The sequence below is a fragment of the Anser cygnoides genome, chromosome 4, assembly GCF_040182565.1.
Source record: "Anser cygnoides isolate HZ-2024a breed goose chromosome 4, Taihu_goose_T2T_genome, whole genome shotgun sequence".
Taxonomy (NCBI): Eukaryota; Metazoa; Chordata; class Aves; order Anseriformes; family Anatidae; genus Anser; species Anser cygnoides.
The window spans coordinates 29,729,354-29,756,751 of NC_089876.1; the positions used below are offsets into that span (position 1 = coordinate 29,729,354).

General features: G+C 38.1%; 1 protein-coding gene across 6 annotated transcripts in view; it reads right to left on the bottom strand.

Annotated features, from left to right (window-relative positions):
* Positions 1 to 27,398, bottom strand: part of DLC1 (DLC1 Rho GTPase activating protein) — a 285,258-nt gene that overhangs the window by 122,550 nt on the left and 135,310 nt on the right. For all 6 annotated transcript variants that reach the window (XM_013200625.3, XM_013200631.3, XM_066995930.1 and 3 more), the window contains one exon: positions 12,160 to 12,193. In XM_013200625.3, coding sequence (XP_013056079.1) covers positions 12,160 to 12,193 — 34 coding nt within the window. The remainder of the gene's footprint in view (positions 1 to 12,159; positions 12,194 to 27,398) is intronic.

Sequence of the window (27,398 nt, forward strand, 5' to 3'; positions counted from 1 at the left end):
CCTTTTTATTTTCTCTCACAGACACAGCCAGCTTCAACTCTAGGTGTGCTTTGGCCACACGAATTTTCTGCCTACAAACACGAACAGCATCCCTGTATTCTTTCCATGACACCTGGCCCTCCTTCCAGTAGCGAAACACTCTCTGTTTCCGCCTAATCTCCATTAGAATGTTCCTGGTCAGCCACGCCGGCCTCCTGCCCCGCCTGCCTGACTTGCGATATTTAGGAATTGCCTGATCTTGTGCTTCTAGGAGGCAACGTTTAAAGAATGACCAGCACTGGTGGACATCGAGGCCTTCAAGAGCAGTTTCCCAGGGGACCTTGCTGACTAGTTCCCTGAGCAGCCTGAAGTCCGCTTTCCCCATATCTAGGGATGAGGTTTTGGTGGCACTTTTCCTTCTGTCACCGTAAATTTTGAACTCAACCACTTCATGGTCGCTTTGACCAAGGTGGCCACCAATCACCACATCTCCCACCAGACCCTCTCTGTTTTCTAGCAACAGGTCTAGGAGGGCACCTTTCCTAGTTGGCTCCGTTAGCACCTGCACCAAGAAGTTATCATCTAGGTGCTTCATGAACCTCCTGGACTTGCTCGTGTCAGCCGTGTGGCACTCCCAGTTAACGTCTGGCAAGTTGAAGTCCCCCATAAGGACAAGGGGAGTTAATCTCGAGGCCTCTCTTAGTTCTGTAAAGAATAATTTATCGGCGCTATCGTCCTGGCCAGGCGGTCTGTAATAGACTCCCACAACGACATCCCCTTTATTCGTTCGTCCCTTGATCCTTACCCAGAGGCTCTCAACTTTGCCATCACCGACCTGAAGTTCCACACAGTCCAGCCCCGGCTTCACATATATCGCCACCCCACCACCTCGCCTACCCTGCCTGTCCCTCCTGAAGAGCCTGTAACCATCTATCGCAACACCCCAGTCACAGGACTCATCCCACCAGGTTTCGCTTATGCCGATGATATCGTAGTTGCGGGACTGGGCCAGGACTTCTAGCTCATCCATTTTATTCCTCATACTGCGTGCGTTCGTGTAGAAGCACTTCAGGTGCGTCTCCTTACACTCAGCACCTTGTGGATCTGCCCGAAGGACCTCACTGGCACCCAGCCCCTCTGATTCTAGCGTACCTTCCCTTAGGTCTTCACCGGCGTGCCTGGTTTTAGCCCCTTCCCCCTTCGACTCTAGTTTAAAGCCCCATCTATCAGCCCTGCCAACTCCTGACCAAAGATCCTTACCCCTCTCCGAGAGAGGCACATCCCATCCGGTGCCACCAGGTCCTGTGTAGCATAGACCTTCCCGTGATCAAAGAACCCAAAGTTCTGCCGGTCACACCAGTCTCGAAGCCACGAGTTTATGTGAACAGCATGCCTTTCAGCTTCGATCCCCCCTATCGGAAGGACAGAGGCAAACACAACCTGCGCCCCTGATCCTCTAAGTAGTCGCCCCAAATCCCTAAAGTCTCTTTTGATCGCCTTCGGACTTCTCGTTGCTACTTCATCGCTACCAGCCTGAAAGACCAGTAGCGGGTAGTAGTCAGTGGGCCGTACCAGGCGCTGGACTTTCTTGGCGAAGTCTCTCACCCGTTTTTTCCCCATGAGTTTCTTTCAACTTTCCAATCAGTTTCCAGCCACACATGACCTTATAATGACAAAATTATAGCTGATAAAAATAATTTGATATACCCTTTAAAGTTTTTGCCAGATCAGGTATGAATGTGAAATAGAGCCCTGCTGAAGACACATTCATGCTGTCACAAAAAAGTTTTTTTTGGATGATACGTCTTACTCCACTCAAAGAAATAGTATGAGCTGTCGTGCCAAAATAAGTCCTTGGCACTCTGAATGTTTTGGAGTTTCACCTCTATTTTGAGAGCTTCCCATGGCAAATACAAGAGCAAAATGGTTTTAATAGTAGACATTGGATTTGTTCTATAACCAGTGCTCAACTGACAGACAGAAAGTCTTGACAGAAGTCTATCTTTTTCTTCTTTGCAACATGAAGAAACACTCATTCCAGAATGAAATTGTAAATTAGGCAGTCTGCCTGGAGGCGTGTTTATTTATTTATTTTCTTGCCTTTTAACAGATGTTTTGACTACTGTTCTTCTCTAATTTCAGACCTGTAGTTTCGTGTACATTAAAATCCCTGGTTATTTTCCTCTTTGTCTTTCAATTCTGCTTACATATGATTACAGAGGGATGACATACCTCAATTAATATTTTATTTATTTCTTTTCTTTAAAATAAATATATCTACTCTTGTCTTAGTCCTAAGTGCAGCAGCAGGTGCAATTGAATCCAACTGAAATTAATACCGAGTAATTGAACTAGAAGAGGCTATTCACTCAACAGACTTTTGTAGAAATCCTTTTAGACTTGGATTTAACAAACTTCAACTTACAAAGTTAGTCCAAACTCATGTGACTAAAATGATTACCTGCCGATTTATAGTTTATAGCACATTTGGCAGTTGTGTCCATCACTAAAGTTGGTTTTCCGTTTTTTCTTTAATTATAATACATACAAATTAAGCAAAAATTTTATGCAGTTTGGAAACTTAAAAATTGCTAGAACGATATGGTAAACTGTTGAAAGATTCCTGAAGCTAACAATTATTTCATGGTAATGTTGTGAAATTATTTAAGATGCATTCAATATTGTGTTTTATTATTCTTATCATGCAATTTCAATTAAATTCAAGAGGTAAAACAAAGAAAAGACTTCAGGTGTATTAATCCTTTTATTGACATTACCTGATTTTTTCCTAAATCATCATGGAAAAGAGATTCACTAATAGCCAAAAATCAACAGAAATTTAGACTGAAGATGGTAATACAGCAATCTCATAAGACAACTAACTGCATATTAGAATCGTACACTGATTCTATGGTATCTACCCTATGCCAGAGAATAAGCTCTTGATTTGATTGTTTTATTGCAAATATCAGGAAGTGGCAATCTAATTTTACACAAGCAATGGCAAAGGAGGTGAGGCAATACTTACGGTTGATAGCTAGATGCTATAAGGTATTTCAATATCTTCAAGATAACAGAAGCATCTTTTCTGAGATGTGTAGTATCTTTGAGTTCACAGACAATAAGAGATCTAGTCACTTAAGCTGAACATACCACATCTGCATAAAGCAATTCTGACAAGCATCACTTACTATACCAGAAGCCATTCAGAGCACAAGTCAACAACTCTAACGAGTCTCAGCAACCTGTGCTGCTGCAATTACATAAAGCCATATCATTGCACTGCTGAGGATGGATCCACAACAGAAAAACACTTTGCCTCCAGGCATGCCTAATCCAAAGTGTGCTTTTTGGTGTCTCTCACCTGAGTTTTCAGCATGTCCTTAGAGGAATGTAAATAAGCATGACTTCTCATCAAACATCGAAGAGCTCTTTCTTTTCCCTAAGGACTTGTGAAATGGAGCTTTTTATTCTAATAAGAGAGGAGTTTAAAGTGTGCATGTAAACACCTAATTTATAAACAACAAAACCCTATGCTGGTTTTGTGGAGTAAAACCCATGTCCTAGGTGATCTGGGATTGATTGAAACTTCCTTATCCTTCAGCTTTAACAGACACTGAAAAGTTGCTGAACTTCCTTAAATGTTCACATAACACAGCTCAGCCATTCAAGTCCCATTTTCAAATCTGATAACAGGAGCATAACATGATTTTACAGATATTTTAAATGTTATCTAGAAACCTGGAGTGGTAAATAGGAACTTATTTTTATTTTTTTCCCCCAGAACTGACTAGGTATCTTCATAGTTCTGTGCTGTGTACTGATTCATTTTAAAATTTGGTTCTGGACACCTGTGCTTTTCAGAAGTTGAGTCTATTTTTGGACACTGAGAAAGCAAGCTGATCATGTGATTCCCAAACCACCAGTCACATCACTATTTTGGAAACCATGGCCTAATGATTATTTGTCAGTATCCGTTAGTCCAAGTGAACTAGTTTATATTTAATCTGAATCAACACTAGTCTTTACCAAGAACCTAGTCTGAACAAAACTAAGCTGGAAATAACTTGATTAACTAGGTATAACCATTCTCTGTTATTCTTGCTCCAGCCAAAAAAAAGGAAAGGAAGAACAACTTGTTCAAGTTCACTTTAATTTAAGCATTATTTTTGGCCAGGGACTCTTAGTGTCCAGTACAAGAAGAGACCACAAATTGGGCTGAGTAGTATAAAAACTAATGGACCACTGTGCAAAGGATAACTAATTTTATAGAGAAAAGCAACTTGATTAGAATTAAACATACTATACTAGCCAGAGTACAGTGAATGCCAGTTTGCAGTCTGCATGGTGGTGCACATTAATTTTATACTAAAACTAATTGTAAAGAGAATTTGCTGAAAGTAACAAATTCATAATTCTTCTGCTGTATTTTCTGCTGTGACAACAAAGAGATCAATCATAAAACACTGTTTCCCACAATATTTTTGTTTGCAAGTTGGGATTTTATAGTCTGAAAGGGTGGATAAGTATGTGATAAAAATCTGACTGGAGAGCAGCTCTGTGGAAAACGCCCTGGGGGCCTTGGCAGACTGCGAGCTGAACATGAGCCAGTGGTGTGCCCTGGCAGCAAAGAGGCCTGGCAACATCCTGGACTGTATCAATAGGAACATGGGCTGTGGAGGGAGGGAAGGGACTATCCTCCTCATTGCTTGTTAGACCATGTCTGCAATCCTGCATCCAGTTTGTGGATTCCCTCCAACAGAAGAATGGCATCAATAAAAGGGAAAAAGACCAGGAGAGGGCCACCAAGCTGGTCAAGGGCTGGGTCGCTTAGCTGGTGAGCTGAGGCTGCAGGAGTTGTTCAGTCTGAAGAGATGGCTTCAGGGGAGCTAGCAGCAGCCCCCAGGACCTCACAAGTGGGTACCAAGAAGATGAAGACAGCACATTGTGCATGTAAAGAAGACAAGCGACAACAGGCGGAAAATGAAACCAAAGAGGGTCAGATTGGATAGAAGGAAAACCTTTCCCTCCATGTGGACAGTCTAGCAGTAGAACAAGTTGCCTACAGAACACGCAGGCTCCATCCTCGGAGGTTTTCAAGAACAGATGGGGTAAAGTCCTGAGCAGCCTCGTCCAACCTAAGAGCTCACCCTGCTCGAGCAGGAGGTTGGATGAGGTACTTCTGAAGATCCCTTCCAAAAGGGCTGTCCTGAGTTATCCCTTGTTTACCTGTATTTAACTAATAGGTGATGAAGTCTTATGAGAGACAGACTTACAGATTGTCAATCTGTGATGAAACTTATATTGTTACTTTCAAAATATGTTTAAGAAACTTCAATGCTAATGCCTTTTTTTTTTTCCTCTAATCAAATAGTTTCTGGGACAAAAATGACTTGCCATAACAAGGAAAGTATGCATAGCCTTAGAAACACATTGAATTGGACAGCAAAAGGACAGCTGAAAGATTTAGCACAATGACCGGCAGCAGTGATCACTCAGCTAGAGCTACATACATCTTTATTTCTATCAGGGAAATATCTACATTTGAGTATTTGTAGATAGGTATTTAATGTAACTGAACACAATCAAACAACCTAGAAAAATAGTCTAGCTACAAAAGCATTAAAATGCTCGACATGTAACAACATGATGTAGAAATAATGGCCTATCCATTTCATAGGCCTAAAATAATTTAGTTAAGCTTTTCTAAGTTTTTTTTCCCCTTCCCAGGTTTAAATAGATGAGACCGTGTTAAAGAAATTAACAAAATTAAACATCTTTAATGATAATAACAGTATATTTTGATTTTAAAAGTTTTTCCAAAGAAATATAAAAACATGCCCAAACTGAAGGTCCATACTAATACAAGCGGAATAAGAAAACAGAAGCTGGTTAAATTTATTATTATTTTCCTGAGTATCTAATATATGACACATTCTGCTAGTTTTCAGATACTGCAAGTGTACATTATTATTAATGCAGCGCTTTGGTGGAATTCATTTTAAGGTCTTACAGGAACCACTGTTTTTCTGATCCCTATTTACTATTGTTATTTTGCACTGTAAGAGGTTGCAGATGCAGAAAAAAAAACAAATTTCCAATAATTATCACTTGGGAAATTCCAGTACAATAAAAACCACTAATGTGGATTTTTAAAATTCATTTCAGTGCTTGAAGAGAGGCGAAAGATCAAAATTAACCTAACTGGTCTGATAACTGACAGTCATACTATCAACACTGATCTCCTTTTCCTTTCCCCATTGCCCATTCAGGATCAGGCCTTGAAGGTGTGAGCTGCCCTTTTTCAACGGTACACAGCCTTCTTGACTGCTGGCTCCCCCTTAAAGCACATTCATGCCACATGACATTACACCACTTCTTCTTAAGTCTCAAGAAAGTAATACGCAACAGACAACCATGAGGAGCTTTAGGGACCATGCTGCTTCCATTACCTTTAGCATGGCTTTAAATGGACTTTCAGAGGAAAGATTTGGTCCCAGGATCTACCATCCCCTCTGAAGCCTAAGGGAAATTGCCATGGAACCTTAAGATTAATGAGTCTTTTGCTCCGCTACAGTATATTTTAAAAGTTTATGTGCTTATATGCACATGCATGCAGTGAATATGGCATGCATGACTTAAAATGAAGTAATTTATTCAGAATAACAACTATGGTAGCGTGCAGTTAAAAAGCTGCTAAAAATCAGCTTCCAAAGATCATAACATCACCTATTTTGCTGTCTTTAGGAAAAAAAAAATAAAAATCCAGCAACTAATTATCAGGGATCTGAGAATGAAATGTCAGCTTTCAGTATCCATTGGTATCACAAACTTTTTTTTTTCTAGTAATGAAATAAATGACGGTGAAATAGAAATATATCTATTAGCATCTATTAGTGCTTGGCAGACATCCACGCATACTCTGGCAGTATTTCTGAATCTGTTTTTTAGTATGACAGATTGAAGTGCAAGTGCTCACCTGACGTTTTTATTTAGAAAGCAAGCACTCAGCTAAAACAAATTATAACTGTTGCAATATCAACAGTAAGAGAGGGATTACCTAGCTGAGAACTGGTACTTCATATTAAGGTCTCACAAAAACAGTAAATAATATAAGACTGCGGTACTAAAACCAGATACAATACTTATGAGAAGGAAAAACTAATAGTTCATTTTCCAGTTTATTCTACAATACTGGCTAGAGATATGATAAAGCAACCAGAAAACTAGTAACTGTGCCAACTGACTTGTATTTCTGTCCAGTGTAAATGGAAACTGATATCTCATGGCCAGTAAGATTCATTTAAAAACAAAAAAAAATTTCACACCTAAGTTTGATCTAGTTTTGAAATAAGTTAGGTACGAATGAACCTTTAATGACTTTATGAAAACAGAGCATCCAGTAGGTACTGCTGATAGAGAGAATTGATTTAATGCAGCTTAGAAGAAAACAGTAGTGTTAAAACCTGAATCCATGGATAGGAGGAAACAAAAACCAAAAACCACTACACCAAAAATCATACTCTCACTCACGACGAGCTGCAGGTGGGTAATACCAGTCTATAAATCTAGAGCATGCTTGTAAGAGCCAGTGGAGATCTTTTTTTTCCTTTTAGATTAGAGCTGCAGCTAAATTTAATTAAAAAAGCTCTATCTAGAGTGCCAAGCAGTTGGTCTTTTAAGTCCTTTGCTTCCTGACAGTGAACCTGTCACTACCGAATGTTCAATGTCCTCCTGCTGCAGACCCGACTCGCCTTGTCATTGCTCTATCACGCCATGTCCTGCCGCTCACCTCACTGTGGGGCTGAGCACCACATGTCCGCAGCTGCCTGACTCCAGTAATTAGAGTCTGCTAGAGGAAATGCCCTGCAGTTAAGGACTCTTTTATCATCTGTGTATTTTTTTTCCTTGCGAATCAAAGGAAACCAGGGGAATTAACACCAAAAAACATTGGGTCTGTACTTTATTAAATAGTATCTTTACTACAAATCTAAAGGAGATGTAGAAAAAACTTGTTCACTGCTAGGCCCATATTGTAATACTAATATCAAGAAACTTTCTAACACCTCATATCAACCAGAGATTTGATGTGGCTACTATCTTTGAGCACGGTTAATACCTTACCCTCTTGCTTGCTGGTCACAGAAACAGGGGCAAGAAATGGGCCATCCAATCTGTTCTACTCCATATCAAAGACTGGCACTTATTTATGCAAAAGTAGACCTCTCTAAATGAGTAGTGCATTGGTGAAAGGGTACGTGATGAGATTCACCCAAAGAGGTTGTGTACTTTTTCCATAGTACCTCTTAAAAGCAGGAGGGAATATACACTGGCAGAATCAGTTAGACTCTTAATAATCTCTTTCACTTGCTATTCTGCTATGGACTTCACTGTTATAGATGAGTAGTGCCACTTGCACTTTTATGAGTTCTGTTCTGTGTTTTTGAATTGATCCTAGTGTGTATTTAATAGCTAAAACTTAGTACTTTTATTTTTAGAGCAGCAACTCTTCTAAAAGTCTGTTCAACCAGAATACCACAGGGCAGTTTCCTTATGCACAGGAAAAAATATTTATTATAATACTGAACATAATGGAGCAATGGTGTTAATATTTATTTAGGGCTAGACTAAACTCTCTGCCCTGTTTATGTGATAGCACATAGTTTCATCACCTGAAGAGAAATAAGCTGTGTCAGTCCCTGACCAGATGTGGATATTCGCTCTGCCCCTCCTGCTGGCTCTGTTGGAGCAGTAATATTTGTAAGTCACAGACAGAGTTCACTGTTCCCTACAAATATTTGAGGATAAATTGGGAAATTATGAAGTAGGTTCACGAAGAGAAATAGACCAGGCAATACTTAGAGTTACTTCACTTTTGTTTGTGAATATGGCTCCAGAAGTTAAGTTAGCTCTGACTTTGGGGCCTCACAGTTCATTCACTGTAATGAATATTGGTATCTGTCAAAGGACCCATCCTGACTCTACAGTTAGTTAGTGGAGAGCTAACAAATAACATCATAAAGTCTGAAGTGTCAGCATTTGATTCACTGATGTGAATCACATTTAGACAGGGGAACCAAGGGTTTCTATGTTGATTATTTTTAAAGTCTAAAAATTGAACTAGGACCACTACTTCTGACACAGACCCCTTTATTATGGACAGGTGAAATGAAACCTCTCTCTCTTAAATTTCATTCTCAAATTCCGGCCATGAGCTGTGATAAAAACTACAACAGTCAGCAAGACAAGTAAAGATATGGGAATACATAAATTACCCAAAAGAAAGAAATCTGCATCTGAGAAGTGTTTTGAACCTGGTTGCCGGCCTGCATCCTTGATTTAGGTGCTAATAATCCCAGCCCAGAGTGATCTTTGGCTTGAACCACCACTTTGCCCAACTGTGCATGTTGCTTGATCTTCTACCTTAAAAGAGCTCTCTGAAAGATTATTTTTTCCCACCATTACCGGAAGTGTCAACAACATTGAGACTTCTTTAAAAAAAAAAAAGGCATTTCTGACTAATAACTGATGACCAGTACGTCATTTGCAATGCCCTAATTCACACAACTTGAAGCAATAGTATACATGGTCAGGCATGACTGATGTTCTGCTCAATACATGGGTCATTTATAGATTTTTGCCAAGGGGACTCTGCAATTGCAGGTTTTACTGCACTTTCCATGGGAGGAAAAAAAAAACCACAAAAACAATAACCTCATTATGCAACTCTTGAGTTATTAATTGACAAAGAAGCAATGTTTTTGGATAAATTTAGAGCAAAGCCAAATATAAATGTTAGGTTTTTGTCTTAAAAAAAAGTACACCACCTTAAAACTTGCATCTAACATACCCTAAATATACTTCAGGATGGAAAATATATAAGGTTGATTAATTTTGAGCATTAAGAACTGCTATAAACAGTCAGCAATGTGTGAACTTCTAAGCTGCTTAAGCAGCTTGGTCTATATAAGGTCTAAATATTTGGTTGTCTATTGGAAAATCATTGAAAATTTCTGGAATCTACAGAATACTAAGTCTTGTAAAAACAGTTTTTTTTTTTTTTTATATCTAGAATTTCTCAACCAGAAACATTGAAATAAACAGCCTATTTTCTTGTACTTCTCATTCCAGTCCTAGATGAAGCTAAATAGTATTACATAGGAAGGAGGGAACTATTGCTTTAAATTCTCAAAATAAGAAAAGATGTTTGACCAGGCATTTTGAGTGAATTTTAAAAAACAATTTTAATATGTCACAATCCAAACTTTTTATCCTTGTGCTCTTAGCAGTGTTAGAAGTAAAACAGAACAGCCCTTTCTTTTTGTTCTGTAATGCACTTTATTCTGTTTGTAATAATATAAACTAAAAAGAGTTTGATTGCTAGTGTTTTCAAACAAATAACAAGATTAGTATTTGTTTTGTTCTCTTAGAGATACAAATACTTAATTATTTTGTGAAGGCCTTCACACCATACTTAATGGCTTTGTCTTTCATTCGTTTTGCGTAATGTCATTTATTTGGTGAACTGTAAGCAGCAGCAATCAAACAAACACTGTTTAGATCACAGAACATGAGACCTGAATGTCTGAGTCAAGATACATTTACATTCGACAAAAACAGCACGAGCTACAATCGGACATGTGATTTCAGTCAATGGATCTGATCTAAACAATCACCTCCCTAATGCATGCTCAGTATTTCCAAAAAACATCATAACCTCATGAGCTCCTGAGCTGCAAAAGAGTAAAACAAAAGCTAAAACTGATAAAAAAGGCAACCACATTACCATTCAAAATCCAGTTTGTGCTCAAGTACAGGGAAATGTAAGCAAACTAATTCCACATGGCATGAAGTTCTACTTAATGTTTGTAGACATTGAAAAATTAAGCATAGAGCTATGAATTTTATTTTTGATTCTGCAAGATATTAGCTATGACAATGGCAAACATTCATTCTGGCTTTATTCCTGCAATATGAAATTGAAGTTGTTACACCTTTACGCCCTGGAGATTTTTTTAAATGACTTTCAGATATCTTATCTTGAATGGTAAATATTGCTAAAGATGTACAAAAACAGAGTGCTGGATGCCTGCTGGACAACAAATTTGAAATTAGCTACACATAGTAGTGCCATATACTGCCATTGTCACTTACAAAGTATGCCAGTTTGCATGCATGGACATAATTTAAAGGACATAGCTAAATGAGACCCACCTCAGAAGAAATACAAAAATAATACCACCTATGAAATCTATAAAGAAAATGCTTCTTAAACATGGGCCTTGGTTTGGGAATTATTTAACCTCATCCTCTCACTTAACAAGCAAAAGAAAAGAAATAAGCCGAACCAGGATAATACAATAAATAAAAATAACTAAGTATATACTCAGACATAGATCAGAATGCTGAGTGGTATATGGATATTTTGAGGCAATTGTGAAGGTCTAGCAGCAAGCTATCAATTAAAATACAAGACTAAGAAACCAACCAAAACACTAGAGAGCTATAGAACTAAGAGCTGGAGTGTTCTCAAGCATTCATCACAACACCATATCCATTCGACAATGTTTGCTTATGTTTTTCACTAAGCTCACTAATATATTTCACGTACCAACACCAAGGTACACATAGTATTCATAGACCACATATAACAGACAAGAATAGAAAAACCACCTTTTAATTTTGTGGGAGAATTTTCTCAAAAAAAAAAAAAAATCTCATCTACAGCAAAATACTCCAGAAAAACCAAAGCTTCCTGTCATACTTATAGCCAGCAAAGTTCACAAGAAATCATCAAATCTCACTGACCTGAACAAACCCATTGGCATCTGTGTTTTTAAATCAAGACACCAAATAAGTCACAATAGGTTTTAACACCAAGGAAGAAGTTAGCATCTAGAGGACAACTAACATGTTAGGTACAGCTGCAGTTCAACCAGGTGCTTTGTAGGATAACATCAAACAGCTTTATTAGCATCTCACAGAAAGGTGGACATCTTCTCAGAAAGAGAGAATATCCTATTCAGGAAGCAATGAATAACATTTACAGACATTTCTCGGGTCTGTAAACGTATACCTTCAAAACCCCAAGGACAAAGAGACTTTTACCACTTAGTTAAGTAATGCTGTATTCCAGGAAACAAATACAAGGAAACAAGAAAAAAGTAAATATTTACTCACCAGCCTTCTCCTTCTCTGAAATAACTGGCATAGCCTGAAGGGGGAAAAAAAATAAAAAAGAATTAGGAAAGAAGGTAAGAGATGTAGTTAAGATGATATTCCAATGATTGCATTTTGAATAATCATCCCAGAAAACATGCCCACAAAATTCCATTGGGAAATTACTGAGTAATTCTGAAGGAGTGAAAAAAGAAGATGAAATAAAACACAAAAATCTTTCTCCTGAGGAAGTCAAGAATAATTCTGCCATTGAGTTCATGAAATCAGGACTTGCGCTAGAACAGGAAAGACAACCAAACAGAGGAAGTAAAGAATGAGTGAATTAAGTATAAACAGAACAGAGCAGTCAGGACAAGAGAAGGAAAGATGGGAACAGGCTACGATCACTTTTTAATTTTAAGCTTTCTTAGCCAAAACAAAACAAGATATGAAGGCATTCTTTAAGATAAGCTTAGAAGACAAAATTCAGATAACCAGTCATTGACCGTTGAGGTGTGGCATCAAACAGTGTCAGCACTGAAATCATAATCTGTGGAAAGAGACAATGGTTTGATGGGGAAGGCCTTTGTAGGGTTGAAAATGCAAGCCCAAGATGAACTGCCGTGATTCAGTGGACTGGCAGAAAGCAATTATAGAACTCAATGGGGATATGACAGAGTGGTGAGTACAGAAGATAATTTCTCTGGTGGTTTTATGACAAACTTAAATGGACTTTAATAATGTTGTCTATAACTGCAGTGTGAGTCACCAGTAGTGGCTTTGACCTGAATGATTACTTCTGTAGTGCCTTTGGCCTGAATGATTACTTCTGAATTTCTATAGCCATAAAAGAGAAAGTGATAATCAGCTCTACTGTTATTCATATTAGCAGGCAGCAAACTTTGTTTTTAAAACATTGTTGACCTTGTCATTTGTTTCTTCCAGTTATTTCCCCCAAATATTAGTTTTTTAATTGATGATCACCAAAACACATTAATTCACAACCAGACATAATTTTTTGTAAGTTTTTTAGATGTTAGGTCTAAATGTTGTTAAAGACTTTAAGTGGGTTTAGTTCAGGTAAGAAGTAGCTGGAAATACACAGAATCATAATGCCTCAGGACAGACGTGTAAGTCACAAAGTTAGTACTTCTGTTACTTAGGATGAAGAAGCATAAAATATCAGCATGAAAAAAAATGAAAATAAAATATATTCTTTAGAACAGAACAGGAATCATTTTTTTCCTAAGGAATATTGATTCTTTTAGTTGCAAGCAAGCAAATAACATGAATGTTTGACTTAGAACATGTTATTGTAGCACACTTATAAATTCCAAATCCATTAAAACAGTGAGATAAAATGATGTTTTTCCTAAAGTCATGTATATAAACAAGCCTTACTCATTAATTAAGAATTTGTGTCATTTTTAGTCAAAGGTTTAGATTTGCTTAGTTTACAGAAAATTGTAAGTTTTCCTATTTTATTAAAATATTGTAAATGTAAAGGCCCTGATTTTTAATATCTTTTTTTTTCTCTAATCTTTTTCCACAAAGATACATACTTGAAAGCATTGTCCGAAATGTATATTTTCTAAACAGAGTGTAATTCTACTGAATCAAGATGCTTTTTTTTTTTTTTTAATTATTATTATTCTGTTCTTGGCAAAGAAGTAGAATGAGCTAAAAATTCTGACAGAATGTTCTATTGCCACTTAAAAGCTGAGAACAAAATCCTAAATGAACATAACATTTCTTGAAACTTTTAACTAATGTAAACAGTGAGTGGATCTCATCCAACACCATCTCAGACCCTATTATTGGTTTAGTTTTTTGTTAATACAGCTACATATGCTGCTTACATGCTGCCCAGTGGGAGAACGTGGTTGTTACTTATGAGAAACGCTCTCATCTCCAGTACAGTTTTGAATTCTCTTGGGACCTTCCTCCAATGAGTTCCATATGGTCCAAATGAATTGCATTCCCAGGAAGTGATTTAACATTTCTGGCAATGGAGCAATTAAGCCAGATTTTCCTGCTTGGCCAGATGGGTTCACTGTAACTTCACATTATTTTTCACTGCTCAGAGAGCTGAAGAACTTCACTAACAATTTCCACGTGATTAGGGAACCTTTTTTTTTTTTTTTTTAAATAAAACTGCCCCCCCCCCCCCCCACAACAACCCCAAAAGCCAGCTATATGCTGTTTTTATATTCCCTCAGATATCAACACCCCCCAGAGTCAGACTTCTTTCTATATTTTTAATAGCATGTGCCCTTAGCAGCACCAAGCCAAGGTTGGGGGGAAGGAGGGGAAGGAAATCCCTCTAGAGGACTAACCAGGTATGACTTGCTTATCAGATCATTGTTGAAATATACCTAAGACTTTGTTTTACACTAAATAGTGGGATTTTACCCTAGTTAAAACTTGCTTCAAATGCCATATTTAATATTTCTGTATGCATCCTTGCTCTACTGCAACTGATTCCCTGTAAATGCATTGTCTGCAAATACGACTGTAAAGAGAGTAAACTATATTGATGGGACATTTTAATCTAAAATTGCAGTTGCTTTGCTCAGATATAAATGAACATGTGCAACACTGGGTTGAACAACCATTTCCTTTGAATTTTATTAGAAGTTTGGTAGAAGACTGTCATCTGGTTACAAACAAAATGGTGGAAAATTCTAGTAGATTTAAACTTAAAATCAAGATTTTGCTCACATGAAAAGCTTTGTTTGACCAAAGCTCTGGAATATCTGGTTTTTGAGCTCTTAAGAGTATTTTAAACAGGAAATAGAAATAAATATGTAAAAAAACCTGTCATTGCAAATGGTGACCATGAGAGATTCATCATGGACAGGTTGACACAAAATACTTTTTTTGTCTGTTTTCAGACAAAGTGGAGGAAAGACCAGGGATACTGGATGTTTGAACAAGCAATTCTGTACAGCAATATGAACTGCACCCAACATTGTCTACAGTTTTTCACTACTGAAAGAGGAAAAAAAATAAAAAAAATCCCCCGACCCTGTTAGCTTCCTTCTATAACAGAGGCTGAATTTTGACTGAATTCAGCAAAAATACTTAGCACTGTAGGTTTCTATAACAGAAGCAGTACAGTCAGTAGATTCATGCAGTGCCTCAGTTTTAAAAGGGGAAGGTGTTACCTGCAGAGAAGAGCGAGTGTATTTGGGAACAGCAGGAACCTGAATGCAACTTGACTGTCCCATAACTATAGTGCAAAACCATACTTTTTTTTTTTTAAATACTGATCCAAAATCTGCAGACAAAGCCATTATGAATTAAGGTAACTATCTTTTTGTTTCCTTGTATTCACTAAACATAAACAGCTGTATCATGACTGAATCATCTGCAAAAGGCTACAATAGATAGGAAAGTTTTTATATAACCTAGCAATAAACTTCAATTTTCCAAATGAGATTCTTTATTTTAAAAAGTGACTTAATTCACACTCCCTACTCCCTGAATAATAGGTCTAAATTTATGTTCTGTTACAACAATAATAGAGAAAGTACATTTGGCACTACATGAATCACATTTTCAGTACTGCCAAACATCCATGATGAATATTTGACAAGGCCCTTCCATCACTAAAAACTGTCAGCTATCCAATCTTTTTTCATGCATGTATTTGAATAGACAATTAGGTAGAAGTTAATAGAATGCTTCCTGCCAGTTATCAATGGCTCATGGAAAGGTTAGGTTCAAAAGTGATCTCAAAGATTTCCCTCATCTAAAACACGGTTAGACCAGAGAGTTTTGCCTGTGGGGGTAATATCTTCTACTGCCTAGAGTGAAAGGAAGACTCCAGGACATCCATTACTATACTGGGATTCGACTAGAAAGAGAAAAATCCATTACTATACTGGGATTCGACTAGAAAGAGAAAAATCCAACCTTTATATAATTGTGGGCAGGTGCCTCTGTTGCTGAGCTTAGGCTCTTGCAAATCCACCACCTTATCTTTTGGAAGCACTTCTATGGTGATCACCCGTTATTGCTGCAATTAAAAATCATGGTCTAAATTTTCACCTTACTGGATGCTAACATGCAAAAGCAGCAGTAAGACCTATGTTAAATGATTTGCTTTAAAAACAAATCATCGTGTTCTTTTTCTAGAAATCTGGAAATCGAATATTGCATTAAGAGCAAAAAAAGACCAGCTTCTAACATTTTTTTTTTAAGTGAACTGATTTTGAGACCAGCAACAATTATGTAGGTTGAAATACATCTGTTGTCTTCCTTATGCTCAAATGATCAAAACACTCAAAAAAATCAAAATTCTCTAAAGAATTTTAAAAAAGAATCTGCTTAGCGTCTCACAAGACAGTTAGTTAGGTGACATCAACACAATATACTATTACCAAGGAAGGACTGGTGAACCAAATGACAGACAATTCTCTCTTCCAGAGAAAATGGACAATCTTGTACTAGAAAGTTGATGTCATCAATACTCAGATAGAAAGCAAATTTTAAGCATTATATAACTTCTCAAATATTGTATGTTCTGTATCACCTGGAGCCTTAAATAGATGTTTTATTTTATTTAGAAGGTATACTCTAGTTTTCTTAATTCAAATAACTAGTAGTTAATTTTAACTGGGTTATTTTATGGAAGAAGAATCCATGATCACTCAGATGGCTTAAAATTAGGGAAATACTGCAGTTCATAACCTGGAGTTTCCTCAGTTATATCTTCATTACAAAGTATTGAATTAATATCTCCACTGGAAAAGCGTAAGCCAAATCCTTTAGTGTTAATGAACTCGATTTGGAAAGCAAACATGTTAAAAAACCTAAACACTAGCATTTAACTGAAGTCATAGCAATAATGTCGGAGAAAAGAAATATTGGCTTATAATTCAGAATTATTAATTTTCCACAAGTTTCACAAAAATTATTTTAAGGAAGTTTTCAGCTCTCTGCAGTTTTTACCCTTTGGTTATTATTTTCATCTGGATACAGAAAGAGAAAAGAGAAAAAACACCACCAACTTTCAGGACAGACCAGCTTTAGAAGTGGAATTCTGCTTAGGTCTTTCTTCTTTGTGGTCTTTCATCTTACTGAAGATTGCAATTACTAAAAGTAGAGCAGAAGGCAATTAAAATCCACCCAATAATAAAGCTGCATGAATTAATTAACTGAATTTTAAAACGGAACTAACATCACATTCAGAAGTCTGGCTAAATTTATGACAAGTCTATGAATTTTGTTCTAGTAGAAGTACAAAGCCGTATGCTTGCCTGCATATGTTCTCCTTCAGCCAGTTGCATGCCTCTCCCCAGCCACTTTTTTGCTGCCTAGGTATTTCTGTTTGTTTGAGCCTCTTTATGCCACTGAGGTCATGCACAGAGACCCCTTCTAGTTAGTGCTGGATGGTTGGCAGTTCTCCCTCCCTGAGCCACTTGCCAAGAGCACGCGCTTGGGGTGGTCTGGTAGCTTCCTACATCTTCGTCATTCAGCTGGCATAGCGTGACTCTTGCTGGATTGCAAGTGCAAAAACAAAGATGCAGGATCACTGTCTTGCACTGTGTTTGGTGTTACGATGGGCTTGCCATAGATCACGGTAAGCTTCCAGCACTCTGAAGTCTGTCAGGATCACATACAGCTGGTTTATATGACAGATAACAGCAACAGCCTGTCTGCAGCTTGTCCTCCATTAAGTAGAATTTGGCCATAGTATAGAATAAAGTCCTGTCTCTTTAGGGGTGCTTCTGAAGACTTTAGCCTTCAGAGCAGCAGCTGGGAATTTCTCAGTACCCTGAGAGTCTTCACCACACATTTGTGGGGAAAAAACTAAGAAAACCAACACACCCACACACCCTAACAATCACTAATTAAGTAGCAGTTGTCAGATCTCACATCATTTGCATATCAGGTCTTGAAATAAAAACAAATGCGTAAAATAAACTTGGTTTTGATACTTCCCAGAACTTCTCTAGATGAGGAACTCTGTTTCCACTTGAGCTGCTCTTTAAATCCTGAGCTGGACATACAGCCCTTAAACGAGGGGTCAGTTAAATTTTAGTTTAATGTTAAGGAACTTTTATATAGCTTCTGATAGTAACACTGTGTGCTTCCCTCCAGTTCCACCAAACATACACATCTCTTCCCTAAAGGAAATATAACTTGAATGTTAACACCAAAGCTGAGATGTGACACACTACCTCTAGAACTGGAGCAGCCCCAAGAGTACTCATGCCTTTCATCAATCAGCAGAGGTTCTATTAGGGTTCATTTACACATACAGAGCTTTTTCCCAAGCTCAGAAGTCATTTGTTTAGCTAATGTTTATCTTATAAAACCTTTTACAATAACAAACACATCAATAAACCCTGAAACATTGGCAAAGCTGAACTACTTGAGAACCAAAGGGCACCCAGCTCTAAGGCAGCAGTAAGAGATGATTAAAATCTCATGTTTCCCATTTGTTTCAACATCGTATAACGTCTACAAATGTGATTTTGCCTTAAAGCCCTTAAATCTGGAAAATGCTTCCGCATGGCTGACAAAAATCCCAGGTGATTTTACTCTTTTCTCATCTCTTTATGTATGAGACTTACAACCTTAGAATAATTCCATGCTTCATGTAAATAAAAAAATCTTCCAGTCATGCCATGATAGAAAGTGAAATGTTACACGATGACTAAGTTACGTAATACTTTGAGTACCTACTTCCAGAGTAAAAGAGGAAATTAAAAACATCATTTTACCATTCCAAGAATGCTCAGAGAAAATAAAGGAGCAACTCCTACCCTTCATCCCAAGAAAAGAAAGTCATTCTTACTAATTTTGAAGGCTGTAGATGTGAAAATCAGTAAGCTTGTCCCATTCCAGCAAGTGTCAGTCTACAGAAATTCGGAAGCTGTATGTTCATGAGGTAACTGAGAGCAGATTAGCAATATAAATCATCAGATACGTAAATGAGCAATCTGATTCTAGTGCTCTTTCCATGAGGTCAGCCCAAATCTACTAATTGATTGCTATCTACGTTTTTAAAATTCGCTAAAATTAGTCTCCTGGATCTCTCTGGGGTTAGCAGGAATATCTTCTTATTCGAGTTTCTTGAAATATGACGGATTGGTATTTATGCTACTCAGGGAAGATCTTACTATGTTAACCTTTATATTCTGAAAAAGAAAATCAGATGTAGAGCATTGTAGCAACTGATTGATAATTACTGGGAGGGAAGCAAACTGTTGACACTTACTCACACTCTGATCCTGTTTGAGTTTGCTCTTGAATCTCTGCAGGTAACCCCAGCTGGCTACTCTTCTCATTGTCAGCAGCTGCAGGCTGCCTTTTTTTTTTCCCTCCTCCTTTCTCTCAAAATAAAAAAGCAATCCCCAAGAAACTAATTTTTAAAACCTGCTATATATGCTTTGGCACAAATCTTTATGTTAATAATCTCATGTGAATTCAGTGACTATGATAGTACATTTGTTCAACCAGGTGGGAAAGGAACAAAAGCAGATCCCTACAGAGGCTCTTGATCTTGAACTTCATTCAGGCATAGAAGAATAAATTCCTACAAAAGCTGTATCTCTTCTATCATGATGAAACCCTTACTTTCTACAGAAGATCACAGCTCTTTGCACAGGAGCTGAAGGGTCACATAATAGCAATGCTAATCATAAGGTGATGGAGAGAGGAGGTGGGTAGCATGCCAGACAGAATCAGCAATAGTTTTGGGAGAGCCACTGGGAGATTTTATTCTGGAATAAAGAGCATCAGACTTTGGCAGGTATTAGAGGTGATCATAAGAGCATAAGTGCAAAGTTAATGTATTTCCTTAAGTTATTATTGAGACAGCTAGGTGTGATAATTGCCACATCTTCTTGGTTTACTAAAATGTGAAGCAAAATCGATTAAAATAAATGACCCTGTTTGCTTTTACAAGTAGAAAGGAAATGACAAGAAGTAGAAGCACATAACCACAGTAGCTTTGTCTTGGGGAAGAGGGGGAAGTTGAAGGAAAGGGAATAAATTCTCAAATATGCTATCTGGATCTTGTTTGTCTATTTGATCATATTCTTGGTATCTCATTTTGTTCATGCTCCAACTCATAGTGAGTGTGAGTTTAAAAATCACCAAACGCTACTGTGGCCTTACACTATTTCTCTAAGTCATAGAAGAGAAGGATAGCTGAAAGGAAATAGAGGTTCTTGGGGTATTCTGCATATGCAGTGTGCTAGCCTTTAAGCGCTTTTCAAGGTTGGGGGTGACAGATACAGTAAAACAAAAAGACATCTTGTGAGTGAAAAAGTAAGAAAACCGCTTTCCAGTTCATTCAAGAACTTCCGTTTCTTTCAAGATTTTTTTTTTGAGTAGGAAATGTATTGTTTATATGAAAATAACTCCCCTTTTTCCATTAGGGAAAGGAGAGGGGAAAAAAAAAGCAAAAATATGTAACAAGGAAAGATGAGAAGTTCTTTATCACTGAGAAAAGAAACAGGAGCGATGTCTCCTAAAAGGGCCTAAGGAGATGACGCACAGTAGTTTTTTTAATCCAAATATAACAATGAAACTTCTAAAAAATACTCCAATCCCATGAAAACTCTCTTTGGAAAACAAAACATTCATCTGCACAGCTGTTTTATGCTAAAATGCTTGTAACCAAATCCTTGTTCTTTTGTTTGAGGAAAGAAATATATAACCATTTCTGCTTTAATACCAAAACTCTGCTCAAACTGAGTATCAAGTTTCCTTTGCTCGTATAGCCAAAAGCTTGGTTCCCCTGGTATGGTTAATAAACCAGACAAATACATATTTCATCTTCCATATAGTTTCCTCAGCTGGAATTATTACCAGCATAAGCAGTGCTCCAGGTCTGGTGTACATTTCTTCTCCTATTACATTTCTTTAGGATCTTGCAGCTCCTTGCTTAACTCAGTAATGCCTGAGCAAACTTTTCGTAGTCCATACCTACATGAACAGACACAGGCACAGAGAACACACATGCTACATATCTTCCATCTCTGTGCAGTAATGCCATTTTATTCCCAGGTACTATCTGTCAAGCTAGAATCTTTGATGTCATAAAAATCCAGAAACCAATAGAAGTGCTCATGTCTATAAAACTTCTCATGCTGCTGACATTTTCCATGTCTGGGAGGAAGGAAGACATATTTTACACCTGGGAGTTGTTTTGCAGTCAACTGTAGTGAACTCTAGATTCCATTCACCACCTTAAGGTTCAACCATAGAAATGGCACTATATTTTTTCTTAATTAACAAGTATGATCTTTTTATATTCAAACAACAGCTAACAACAGCTTGTGAAGAATACGTTCTGTCTGCAAATCCTTTATCTTATAAACTCCTTTTATGGGATACTTTAAAGTTGGGTATATTCAACATTGGCATTCATTTACCTAATACAAGTTTCAAGCAATATTATTTTCTATAAAAGAATTTCCATTTTGATGATATCTTTCTAATTAGTGGGGAAAAAAAGAAAAAAGACAAATTAGTACAGATACAGAACAGATTTCTGCTAAAGTCAGTCAGATATTTGCCAATTACACCAGTAAGCGAAGCCTCAAGTTGACACTGCCTGACTCAAAACCTTCTCATTTATGTTGTCTCCATTCCCTTTTGAAAGACACAGTTGTGTGTGTGCATATCTGCACAGAAATTTATATCCACCACTAAAAGTAAGGATTTGTATCAAGCCTTTTACTAATCACTACATTTACTATGAAGACAGTCTTTCTAAGATCCTTCCTTTTCCAGAAGTTTCAAAATTGGTCTTCTTTCAAGGTCATTTTATTTATTTATTTTGTTTTGAATTTTATTTTTGGTTTCTGCAGGCACTAAGCAAAGAAGTATCTCATCAACATTTGTGTTCCCACGCTATTCCCATGAAAATCTCACTCGGGCTTGCAAACAGATGCACTGCAGATCCTGAGAGTAATAAGTGGGTCCAATTCTGTGAAGTGCTGGGCATTTTTTTGTGTTTCCCCAGGATCATACCCTAACAGAACAGTTTCTTTCTGAATTGTTTCAACTTTCCCAAACTTTGTGTGGCATAGTACAAAAATGTAGTTCACAGTTTCTAAGCTTTCAAAACTTTCCAGCGGGAAACAGCACACAAGAGTCCAAGCACACTCTTGGCTTTCATACTAATACCAGTCCCCTGAGGAGAGTTTGACTTATTCCATATTTTAGTTAAGAGGGACTATTACAAGTATGAAACATTTTCTGCAAAAACACTTCTGACTGAATCTCATGTTCACACTCAACTCTCCTAGAACCAATATTTCACAAGCATTTAAAAATATTCCTGGCCATTAACAATGGTGCAAAGAACACCAGAAAGCCACAAATCCTGTTTCACCACATGAAAAGAGTAGGTGTTTTTTGCAAGCAGATAGTCTGCAGACTGGCAAAGTAGATTTCTGGCAAAATAGATGTATTTAATATGAAAAAAAGAATTTGTGAAATGAATTAATGAATTATACAGGTAGAATAAATGTAAAGTTTAAATCCAGCCACGTTACTTCCTAGTTTTGTATGTAAATTTAAATTACGAATCTGCCACAGAAAGGGTAGTTTTTTGTTGTTGTTGTTTTCTTTTAAGGATTCGTTGTTTGTGTCTTGGCAGCTAAGTAAACAAAAACATGTCTTAGTGAAAACCCAACAAACAAAACAACACTATACAAGTCCTTCTACCAGGAAACTGGTGCCTGTTTTTCATTGGAAAGAACACAACAATGCATTACCCTTGACCACCCATGTACTTAAGACCTTCTAAACTCAATATTTGCATGCTGAACTCAATGAGGAAAGAATATAGTGTGTTTGCAGCAAGTTATAAAATGTCTCTCAAGACAGAAGTTTAGAATGAAAGTTCTATTTTATATTTTACTGTGTTTTGACTTGAAAATAAAAGTGGTGATAGGAGTTGGGGGGTACTCATCACCTTGAGGTCACTGAAAAAAAACCTCAGCCTTTAGTAGTTCATAGAATCATAGAATCATAGAATATCCTGAGTTGGAAGGGACCCTTAAGGATCATCAAGTCCAACTCTTGATACTGCACAGGTCTACCCAAAAGTTCAGACCATGTGACTAAGTGCACAGTCCAATCTCTTCTTAAATTCAGACAGGCTCGGTGCAGTGACCACTTCCCTGGGGAGCCTGTTCCAGTGTGCAACCACCCTCTCTGTGAAGAACCCTCTCCTGATGTCGAGCCTAAATTTCCCCTGCCTCAGCTTAACCCCGTTCCCGCGGGTCCTGTCACTGGTGTTAATGGAGAAAAGGTCTCCTGCCTCTCGACACCCCCTTACGAGGAAGTTGTAGACTGTGATGAGGTCTCCCCTCAGCCTCCTCTTCTCCAGGCTGAACAGGCCCAGTGACCTCAGCCGTTCCTCGTACGTCTTCCCCTCCAGGCCTTTCACCATCTTCGTAGCCCTCCTCTGTACACTCTCCAACAGTTTAATGTCCTTTTTGTACTGTGGTGCCCAGAACTGCACACAGTACTCGAGGTGAGGCCGCACCAGCGCAGAGTAGAGCGGGACAATCACCTCCCTTGACCTACTAGCGATGCCGTGCTTGATGCACCCCAGGACACGGTTGGCCCTCCTGGCCGCCAGGGCACACTGCTGGCTCATATTCAACTTGCTGTCTACCACGACCCCCAGATCCCTCTCTTCTAGGCTGCTCTCTAGCGTCTCATCGCCCAGTCTGTACGTGCAGCCAGGGTTTCCCCGTCCCAGGTGCAGGACCCGGCACTTGCTCTTATTGAACTTCATGCGGTTGGTGATCGCCCAGCTCTCCAACCTATCCAGATCCCTCTGCAAGGCCTTTCCACCCTCATTCGAGTCCACAACTCCTCCAAGTTTGGTGTCATCAGCAAACTTGCTCAAAATACCTTCTATTCCTACATCCACATCGTTTATAAAATGATAGCATATCATATATAAAACGATAAAAAAAGTTGGTGCCAAGGAGAGTGAAAGAAAGAAATAAGCCAACCTACATTAGATCAAGACTTTTATAGTCTGCCTCTTTATACTCATCTCTATTTTGTACTTCTAATCTTGTGAAAAATAGACCATTCTGATTCACTTCTGTTAGGCAAATCCTACTCCCAAATCCTACTCCCTGCCATCTGGGTTTAGGATGATTTAGAGAGAGAAAGGAGAAGTAAGGACCCAACAGGTTAGGTACTATTTATAGAAGCTGCATATATTCCAACCTGTGAGGCTAAATAAAATCTACCCAAGCATGCTGAAACAGATGACTGATGTGGTTGCAGGCCCACTAACATCTGTGAAAAATTATGACTGTGATGGCCGGAAAAAGACTTACACACCCATGTTCAAAAGAGGCAAAGAGGAAATGATCTCCACACTTGCCAGCTCGCCTCAGTCCAGGGAAAGATCATGGAGTACACTATTCCAAACACATGAGTAAAAAGAAGGCAATCAGGAGCAGCCAACACTAATTTACTAGGAGCAAGTCATCAACCTGATTTGCTTTCCACAATGAAATCACTGGCTACATGGACAAGAAGAGAGCAGTAGATGTAATGTACCTTGACTATAGTAAGACTTTGTGCATTGTCTTCCAAAGCAGTCTCATTTATAAGCTGAGAAAGCACGGACTGGAAATGCAGACAGTAACACAGGTTTAAAATTGACTGGCTAACATAATTCAAAACTGTCAAACCATTCAAACAGACAACTTCAGTTAGCATATCCAGATCAAAACTGGCGTATTTTTCAGAGTTTTTAGCACGAGGACAGAACTTTGCAACTAAGCTCCTATTGGCATCTCTTTTAAAGGCAGGACAATATCGTTGAGAAGATAATGACAAACATTCCTGAACACAGAAGAACACCTCAGCACTTAGTCTGAGGAACAGATGAACTTCTGTGAAGGGAGAATCAGGGACATTTCACAGAGTCCACGAAATAATGAGGATGGAGATGGTGAAACATAGGCACTTGTGGAAGCTGAATTAAACTCCCTGCTGTGTGTGCTGAGCTTGGCTTATATGACAACGAAGTGTATGAATGTCTTGTGAAAACATCATAAAAAGGCATCATTTCAAAAATTGAAATCCAAGCAGGAAAAAGATGTTGGCTTAAAGCATACCCTTACAGATATATGACAGCTTGTCTTGGAGAACTTCTCTCAGTGGACGTCAGGAAGGCAAGTAATGGCAGTAACAGGAGATGGTGTTGCTGTAAGCATTAATAACAAACTTTCATGTGTTTCCAAGAGGTCTGAACAAACTCAGTCTGTGATTGTGAGAATGTGACAGCATTTACAAGTGCATGTAACTTCAAAGCTGCATTTGAACAGGAGTAAATAACCTAAACTTTCAGCTTAATAAACACCACACAAAGTACCACAGATTTCAGAACTTGCTCTCCTCATTGCTCTATGTCTTATGAAACCTGTAAGTCCCTAACTGACTCACAGTAACCTTGTGCAGTCCTGAACACAGAGATACTGATACACAAACAAGTTATGATGAAGGTGAGGCTAAGGTAAATAAGTCACAAGAGAATGCTTTAGTATTTTGTTACTATAAAGTGTATTTGCAGACAGCCTCTATCCTTTAGAACCCTCAAGAAGGTATATAAAATCTTTTTCAGCTACAATTTCTGTCTGCTGTTGAAAATCTCAATGTTCTGATAGCAATTAAAATCTGTTAAGACCATCAGTAATTACAAAGTAGTGAAAAGTATGACTTGATGTTATTCCTATTTCTATTGCAAGTTGCTTAACGTAAGTCTTCTAAGTAAAAGAATTTCAATAATGTAGTTATCTTTTCTCCTAAATTGTCTTTTTTGGTCTTGTCTGGTCTTGCTCAAAATTTCCACCTGAGTATTTTCAGCTTTTATATGCCTGGACCCAATATTACAGAAGTTTCATGACACAAATCAGGAACAGAGTATGCTATCAGTATTTCTGCCAGTTGTGTCCAGAGATTCCTCCTGAAAATTGGCTTAGTACAGGAGTATATGGTAAACAGGAGAGGAGAAGAGTTCCTGGCCATCACTGGCCATCTCTGCCCTGTATGCTATCTCCATTTCTGATGAGTGCTTCAGAGAAAAGTACAGCTGGTCCTTTGTTCTCTGAATATCCCTTACAAGTCAGGGGAAATCACTCTGTTCTGATGCCTAGGGGTGATCAAATCAAGTGCAAGGTTTTATTTTATTTCCTACTTTGCTGAAGAACTAAAACAAGAAAGTTTCAGGCACACTGCTTGAAGGTAAATAATTTTGATCTTCTCATAACCTAGTGAAAAAATGATTGTGCATGGAAACTATTGGAACAAGACAGACCTCTGCAACCATGTCACACCTTACGTAGGCATTAAGCTAGTTTGTTTTAAAGATTTAATTTAAATCTGCAACCTCCTCTAGTAAGCCATATCAACTATTAACTATCTTTTTGCTATGAAAGTGAATGTTATTGCAAGGTTGAACTTCAATTGCATTCTGTAGAAAATGAATCTTCTTATGCCTTTGCTGGCAAGACTTAAAAGCCATCCACTCTTTGATATCTTTTCCACATTCCTACATAGAGTTATCAAACCACTCATTATCCTTTGGGCTGATTCCTAAGTGCTTACCAGGAACTGAAGATATGATATGCTATCAAAGTACTCACTTCTGAAGTGTCAGACTTGGCTAGAAGTGACAATATTAACCCCAGTTCTACATATGTGTGTTTATTTAATTTGAATTACCTGTGGATAAATTATGTTTTCCAGAAGTAAGCACTGGGCATGATCCCTGAACGCTGTTACAGCCCTGCCACAAGAAATTTGGTAAGAATAAACACCAATTAAATTTAAAAGAAATCAATGGCAAGCCTTCCTCAACTTTGGCAAACACTGAACTGGATCCTACATCAACAAAGACTAGCTTTTCACCTGATCTCTTCTGACTTCAAACACAAAGGCACTTGATGTTCCTTTGGGCAATTCAATTTCACCTTCAGGAGGTGCTTCAGTGGCCCGATCAGCTTTACAGTCTGCAACTGAGATAAAGCTTGCAAGAGTTGGTACCTGTGAACCGAGCGTACATTTTTAAGAAAGTCCCACCAGGGCATTTTGTACCTCCCAGAGGAAGGAGGTGAGCTGTAGAGCTGCCTCATGCTCAGAGGGCCTTCTGTCACCTCATTCACAAATCCACTGATAACACAAAGCCCGCATCCCGCTGCCAACTATAGAAAGAAGTCTGAAAGCGATTACCCTCCACTACTCCCCAGGTATTA